At 41.5% G+C, this 7,717-nt stretch overlaps 1 protein-coding gene across 1 annotated transcript; it reads left to right on the plus strand.

The window, feature by feature from the left end:
• Positions 1-64: 64 nt before the first annotated feature.
• Positions 65-7,546, plus strand: hibadhb (3-hydroxyisobutyrate dehydrogenase b). The gene is made up of 8 exons (XM_034552923.1): positions 65-194; positions 1,124-1,284; positions 1,370-1,479; positions 1,569-1,690; positions 5,965-6,098; positions 6,184-6,260; positions 6,362-6,518; positions 6,899-7,546. Exons 1-8 carry the CDS (start codon positions 125-127, stop codon positions 7,058-7,060), a joined length of 993 nt encoding a protein of 330 aa, XP_034408814.1. The 5' UTR covers positions 65-124; the 3' UTR covers positions 7,061-7,546.
• Positions 7,547-7,717: the final 171 nt, after the last annotated feature.

Consider the following 7,717-nt stretch of genomic DNA (forward strand, 5'->3'; position numbering starts at 1 on the left):
TCAGTGGCTGAATGTGTGACCATCTGGGAGGCCGAGCTGCGCATGTCTACTCTTTGATTGGACACGGGAAACGCCATTAACGTGGGTGTTGTTACGTCACACGTAAGGTCAAGAGGAAAGAAGCATGGCCGCTGTGTTGAGAGGGGCTCGGTACTTGGGTGGAAAGTGTTGCAAGCATGTTGACTTTGCATTCGGTAAGGAGAACAAACGTAAACCGTGTTGGCGTCGTTTACGTCCCCGCGCGTACTTTGGACGGCGTGGTTGTTAATTCATGACTCTCTCTCTCTGTGAGTGTGTGTCGCTACTTTAGCGTGAAATGCTCATTGTAAGATAAGTTTGAGTGCATGCTCGCTGGACTGTGTTTAGCTGCTGCTTCAGTGGCTCCAGTTCACTATTTACTGGTGAATGAGCTTTTCTGTCAAAATGACGCTGTGTTTGCGTGACAGAGCTTCGTGCGCACGGCTCGTGCTCGTCTGCAACCGTTCACAACGCTGAAGGGTGGAACTCGCCGGCATATTGTCCTACTGTGTCCTGTCTCTTTTTGGTCGTCACCTTATGTAACAGTCAGTCACGGTGCGCCGTGTCATGTCAATTCATTTGTAGCCATTTGAACCGACGAGCATCGCAGAATACAACCCAATAATCATAATTCGTTTTCATGAAAAGAAAAAAAGTAATTCTTCATGTTTCTTGTGCGAATTCGCTTTCAGTTTAAACGACAAGGCTAGTATTTACTACGAAATACGGGAGATCTCTTTTGGTTAATAGTGTGAAGATTAAGTTATTTCTTTGAACTTTTAAATGATATAAGCGTGATTTTCTATTAAAATAATGTTTTGTTATCAACGAACCGCAAAGTCAATATTGAAAATGCCTGGTGGCATTGGGTGACTTTGGCTCTGAAGGGCAATTACATAAACTACTAACATGAACAGCTGAAGGGTTTCAATACTTAGGTTTTTGTTGTTGTTGATGGAATAATCAAAACAATCCTAGATATTACACACACAGTGTTGGGGGGTATGAGGCATCTTGACTATTGACAAACAGACAGGCGTTTTGGTTCTCGACTGTCACAAGGATACCGTGTCTTAGCACTGATCATTTTGCTGTTCTGTTTCAGTCTCATCTCGGTCTATGGCCTCGAAGACACAGGTGGGGTTCATTGGTCTGGGCAACATGGGCAACCCAATGGCAAAGAACCTGCTGAAGCACGGATACCCAGTCATCGCGACTGATGTGTTCCCGGAGTCCTGCAAGGAATTGCAAGAGCTGGGCGCTCAGGTGGGAGTGTGAAATATACACAAGCCTTTTTCATATTTATACAGTCTTTGCCAGTTTGATCTCTTGTGTTTTTGTGTGTTCTCAGATTGTGGATAATCCTGCTGAGGTAGCAGATAAAGCGGACCGCATTATCACCATGCTCCCCTCTAGTCCCAATGTCAGAGATGTGTACACTGGACCCAATGGCATTCTGAAGTAGGCTTAACATTGGTTTATCTTTCAATGTGTGATATATAACCCAATAGATTTTTGTTGGAGTCTTAATTGTGTACTTTTCTCAACAGAAAGGTGAAGAAAGGCTCCCTGCTCATTGACTCCAGCACCATCGACCCAGCGGTTTCAAAAGAGATGGCTGCTGCTGCGGAGAAGATGGGGGCAGTTTTTATGGATGCACCTGTTTCAGGAGGTACGTGTTACACTTTTGTTTGAAGTACAGGTGTATTATCTGTATTATCTATTACAATATCTTGAAATTCATATGGTCAATTGTCAGGTTATCAGGTGGCCTTCACCTCGCTAAAACTAATGTAGCCTAATACACAGGGCCTGCAATAAATACCTCTTATCAAAGGTAATAATGTTTGATTTGGGTATAAAATATTTTGGAGAGGCGTTTGATTCAACTTCATGGTCACTTTGTAGACTATTGTGGAGCTCAACACTGTATTGCATTATACAGAGGTTTCTAATATGACATTAACCCTCACTGTAATATATAGATAGGTGTGCAAAAAATCAGCTTTATTAAACTGGTAACTGAGCATATACTTTTAACCTTTTTGAGAACATAACTTATCTACCATTCCTGTAATTTTACATTATTGTAAAGCTGCAACTAGCAATTCTAAAAATTAAAAAAAATCCCATCACAAGCTCCCAGTGCCCATGGCGAAATCATGTTTTGTCATCCCAAAACCCAAAACCCAAAGATATTTACTTTGCTATCATGGAAGTCTGAAAAAAGTAGGAATCTACCATTATTTAACATTACATAATTTACCATTCCTGCTTAAAACGTTACTTAAACGATTAATCAATTATCAGCTGCAGATTTATTTTCTGTTGCTTGATCAATCAACTACCGTCAAATTGGGGCTATAAAGCGCACTCTTTTATAAGCCTCATCTACTAAAAAAAATCTTAGAGTATTAAGTCTTAAACAAGCCGCCGCAGGTTATATGCCGCTAATTTAGCGGTACCTGACAAACTCTCAAAACGACCACCGATAATGAACGGAACAAGACAAAAATAACTGTTTGATCATCAGAGATACATTGCACAATCACCACGGCCGTCCGCTCTTTGTGTGTTGACCCAGTCCTCTAGTTTGTTCTCTAGTTCTGGCTAGTGGTATTTTCTTCTGAGCGCTTTATGAGACATCTTGCAAGTTCTCCCTGCTGCATCTCCAACGTCTAACCGTGGACTCGTTGATCCCAAGTTTGAGTGCCACAGCTCGGTTTCCATTTTCAATGGCCACGTCGATAGCCTTTAGTTCAAAAGCTGCGTCGTACGCGATATGTGGTGTATTCAACATGTTTATTTCTGGGGATGAGCGATGGAGGAAATAAATCCCTAAATTAACCGCACCCTTTTTTAGCCGCCCGGGTCAAAGTTGAGGGGGGAAAAGTCTCGGCTTATAACTCGCATTTTACGGGAGTTATTTTAGCTCTACATTATTGGAAAGGTAGTGTAAACAACTACCTTGTGTCATCATGACATAGTTGGTGTATGTTTTGTAGAATACAGGGAAGGGGCTCTTAGTCCAGAGGCAACACATTCACAAGCTGCCCTGTGAGGAGTCATTTCTTTGATAGGGTTTTTTCTGGAGCTTGATACAAGTAGCTGAGGAGTGAGCCATCGCACTTCCTTCATCCCCAGTACACATCAGGCTCGCAGGAAAATTACCGTGAACCCTGAAGAGGGAGAGGAGCAGCTTCTGCCTGTCGAAATGTTCCACGCTGTTACGTGGGAGCTCTCAGACTTTCTTGGGGGTCCACACAGAAACAGTTTGTTTGAACTTGGCCTCGTCAACGTCAAGACAGCCACTTTCTTTGAATTGATTTTGCTCCATTTTATAGCCTGGCCCTAAAGATTAGTAATGATTTATATGCTTCCTTCCTGTGGTAGTGCACATGGATTAAAGTTGTCCAGCTCTTTGCCTTGAACTTGTGTGTGTGTGGTGCCGGCAGTTTAACTGAAGTGTGTCATACTTTGATATATCATGTCAATCACGGTAATGAAACTTTTTGAACATCTTTAGTGGTCAGACAGAAATCAGTAGAAGTACAGTAGCATGATAGCGACTGTTTAATCCAGTGTGGTAAACGTTTAAACACAAAAGCACACATGGGGACATAATTGATTCAGGATGTGAAAAACATTTAAGAACCAGATGAGATAAGGGCCATCTTCCATTTTCCACAGAATAGACTGCTTACTGTACCAAAGCCCAGAGTGTCGAGGTCTGAAACGACAGTATGGGGACTGGTAAATAAGAGAAATGGATATTGAGATGGAAATTATACTTGTGTGTGTTCATTCCTGGTGTAGGATTCCATTTGGGATTTAGCTGAAAGGGAGTGACCACTTAGTTTCAAGTGAATCTTCCTGAGCAACAAATGGATCATTTTAAACTAAATTTCTGCCTCTTAGGTGTTTTTTAGATTTGTTGTGTACTCAAAACGTTGGCGTAGCCGTGCCTCAATAGTTTAATTTTACATACATCTGTGAAGTTTTAGCTTTTGCACAGTTGAAACGAATGCTTCTGCTGGAGGAAACTTTTTCACACCTTTTGGTATTTCAACCAAAGGCCATGTTATGTAGTGATTGTCCAGCTCGAGAGAGAGAGAGAGAGAGAGAGAGAGAGGAGAGAGGAGAGAGAGAGAGAGAGAGAGAGGAGAGAGAGAGAGGAGAGGAAGAGGAGAGAGAAGAGAAGAGAGAGAGAGAGAAGAGAGAGAGAGAGAGAGAGAGAAGAGAGAGAGAGAGAGAGAGAGAGAGAGAGAGGAGAGAGAGAGAGAGAGAGAGAGAGAAGAGAGAGAGAGAGAGAGAAGGAGAGAGAGAGAGAGAGAGAGAGAGAGAGAGAGAGAGAGAGAGAGAGAGAGAGAGAGAGAGAGAGAGAGAGAGAGAGAGAGAGAGGAGAGAGAGAGAGAGAGAGAGAGAGAGAGAGAGAGAGAGAGAGAGAGAGAGAGAGAGAGAGAGAGAGAGGAGAGAGAGAGAGAGAGAGAGGAGAGAGAGAGAGAGAGAGAGAGAGAGAGAGAGAGAGAGAGAGAGAGAGAGAGATATGCGCCTTTGTCTGCTTTGGAACCATGAACTTGTTTTTTAGCTTTGAAATAGTAGATTTAATGACTTCAATTACCCATCATGAAGTTGTTACTTACCTATCTAAGTAATTACTTTAACTATTCAACCTTCACATCTGAGATTTCTCATATTGATAACCATCAAAGTCTCTGAGACTGCATGGGTCTGAGAAGAAGTTAGTTATGTTGCAACATTCTTGATCGTACAGTACTTGTAATGTTGTTGCTGTGAAGGGCAATAATGACTGTTTTCTGTATAAAATGTTTTAATCCATGACCCATGCTTCAGTTATTTCTCTGCTTAACAGTTGTAACTCCCAGCAGACTAGATTCAAGTTGGAGCAAATGCTGCCCACAAGGACCAGGGAGGGGAAACGTAATCTAACACCCACCTTGGCTTCCTGTACACTTTAGGAATAATTAGAAGACTGTTGGTTAATTTCTTGGCACCCATGTGGCTTGCACCTGGTTATTGTATATTACGGAGCTTTTAACCCTATGTGAACTTGAATGCACCGTCAAATGTGCAAATGAATTCACAAACAGCTGCTTTTAAATCTACTTAAGGGCTCACTCTTTCCAACAGTGTCCCAAAGCTTTAGACTGACTTGCAGGCTGCATAGGTTGTTGTCCTCATCCAAATGTTGTATTAATGACACACTTCATATTGCTATTCTTATGTTGAATTAAACCTTCACATGCAATAGTTTTCTCGTTTATAATTTATTATGTGAGGCACAATTTAATTCAGTTTTGATTCATTGGTTCCCTGAATTTACAGTGAGTTGGTGCTTGTAGTTCCAAAATGCTAAAGGAAACAGATACATCTTTTTCCACTCCAGAAGCATGTCCATATTTATGTTGGACTATGCTCAGACCCCCTTTCTATTTAGCATTGTATTCCTTCATTAGAGAGTCAATAGTACAGAGATGCAGAGCCAACTATAAATGTGTGGAGCGAGATGGGACCCAAGACACTTAAACCTGTGTCGGTGTCTTCTCTACCTCACTCACAATGTTCTGGATGAACACGAGGGGAAAGAAGGGTACTGAGATCAAATATATGGACCCATATGACTGTCGGACAACGAAACACTTTTTTTTTTTTAAATCTGGTTTTACGATTAACTTTAGTGGTAAGTGTCAAAAGACTTCCATTTTTTATTGTCACAATTTGCCAGACGTATAATAAAACATGGGAGCTGTTTTTCAGTTACTTTGAGAAGGCTGCTATGAGATTCTTTTTTGCACATTGGTATGATTGCTTTCAATTTCCTTATGTTCACTGCATTTCAACTGATACTTTTAGACAAAGCTCTATATAACCACCATATCTGCATGCTTGCACATGGTTCATTGTAATTCAATTTTGCGTCCCTAGGTGTGGGTGCCGCCAGTTCGGGTAAACTGACTTTTATGGTTGGAGGGGCCGAGGAGGAATTTACTGCAGCCAAAGAACTGCTCACCTGTATGGGAGCCAATGTGGTGTACTGCGGTCAGGTTGGAACTGGACAGGTAGGCCCCCCCACGAACCATCATTACTAGTAATTAACGTGGCCTTGAAGTGATTGAATTATAATATACTGCCATCATGTTACAGGCTGCTAAAATCTGTAACAACATGCTTCTAGCCATTGGAATGATTGGGACTTCAGAGACCATGAACTTGGGAATCAGGTGAATGAGCTCATGGTGACAAATAACGTTATATAAATCATAACAACAGATGCAGCATCAAGACACTTTGTGTAAGTAACATGGACTTTGTCTTTACTCAGACTGGGTCTTGATCCTAAACTGTTGGCCAAGATTCTGAACATGAGTTCAGGTCGGTGCTGGTCCAGTGACACCTACAACCCTGTGCCTGGCGTCATGGAGGGGGTCCCGTCTGGGAATAACTACCAGGGAGGCTTTGGCACCCAGCTGATGGCAAAGGTCAGGTTAATGACCTCTACTGAACTTCATTTCCTGAGGCTGCAATTAAGTTTGAGCATTAGTGTTTCCAAAATTATTTCATCTTTAGGTTTGTACACGTTGACAAGTCATCACAAATATGAGAAAATAAAGCGCATTCTATGGCTGTAATGTTTTTTTTCCCTAATGTGTTCCTATTAGTTCCAGTATCTACTGAAGTATTTTTTTATATATAGCTGAACTAAAAGTTAGGTGCAGTAGTTTACATCTAATTGTTAAAGGCAATCAAGACCATAATATTACAACAGAAATTGTCTGTGGTGTGGACTCGTGGTTTTGGTTTAGAATTTAATTTTCAGCTTCGTTGGTTTTTCTAACAAATGTTTGCTTTTCTTTTTCAGGATCTAGGCCTCGCACAGGACACGGCCACCAACACAAAGACTCCTGTCCCTCTCGGCTCCTTAGCCCATCAGATCTACCGTATGATGTGCGCTCGCGGTTATGCCAATAAAGATTTCTCCTCCGTATTCCAGTTCCTGCGTGAGGAGGAGGAGGGCCAGTAACTTCAGCCTCCCCCCGTCCACAGCCTGGCCAGGCCTGGCCCTGCACAGGACTAACATAGCTTAGTTAGGGTGCATTTCGCCCTGAGGACTTTCTTTTTCAAAGTTGTAAAAGACATGAAACCAAGAGCGCTCCAACACACCGTGACCGATCATGTGAGCACTTTTCTCCTATTGGAAGTCCTGTTTCCTGTGGGATCTAGCCTGTACTTTTAAATGCAGCACTCAGATCAGCGGATCCAAAAGATTAGTAGACTGTCAAGCAATGGCAGCTCTTCTTAGGGTCCGCTGGGAATCTTTCTAGTTAAGATGTAGCTCTCATATTTATCTATTGTCTATCGTTTGTAATCATTTCTTTATGTTGCCGTTTTTTTCTCTTTACGGGGTTACTTTTCATGACATTGTAAATGTTACTTTGGGGTAAGAGCTTTCAGATCACATATCCTGTTAGGAAATAAAAACAAATGGAGATGTCTTCAACTTTGTGAACAATGAATTTACCACCTTTTTAAAATGTCATTCATTTTTGCATCTGGATGTTAACTTGACCTTTTTAAATGTATAAAATATGAACGGATTTGTACCAAGCAACTGGAAGCACCACATGTATTCAATGATTTGTTTTTGTAACGACAAACTTTTTTTTTTAAATTATTTCCA

This window comes from Cyclopterus lumpus, chromosome 16 (genome assembly GCF_009769545.1).
Source record: "Cyclopterus lumpus isolate fCycLum1 chromosome 16, fCycLum1.pri, whole genome shotgun sequence".
Lineage (NCBI taxonomy): Eukaryota > Metazoa > Chordata > Actinopteri > Perciformes > Cyclopteridae > Cyclopterus > Cyclopterus lumpus.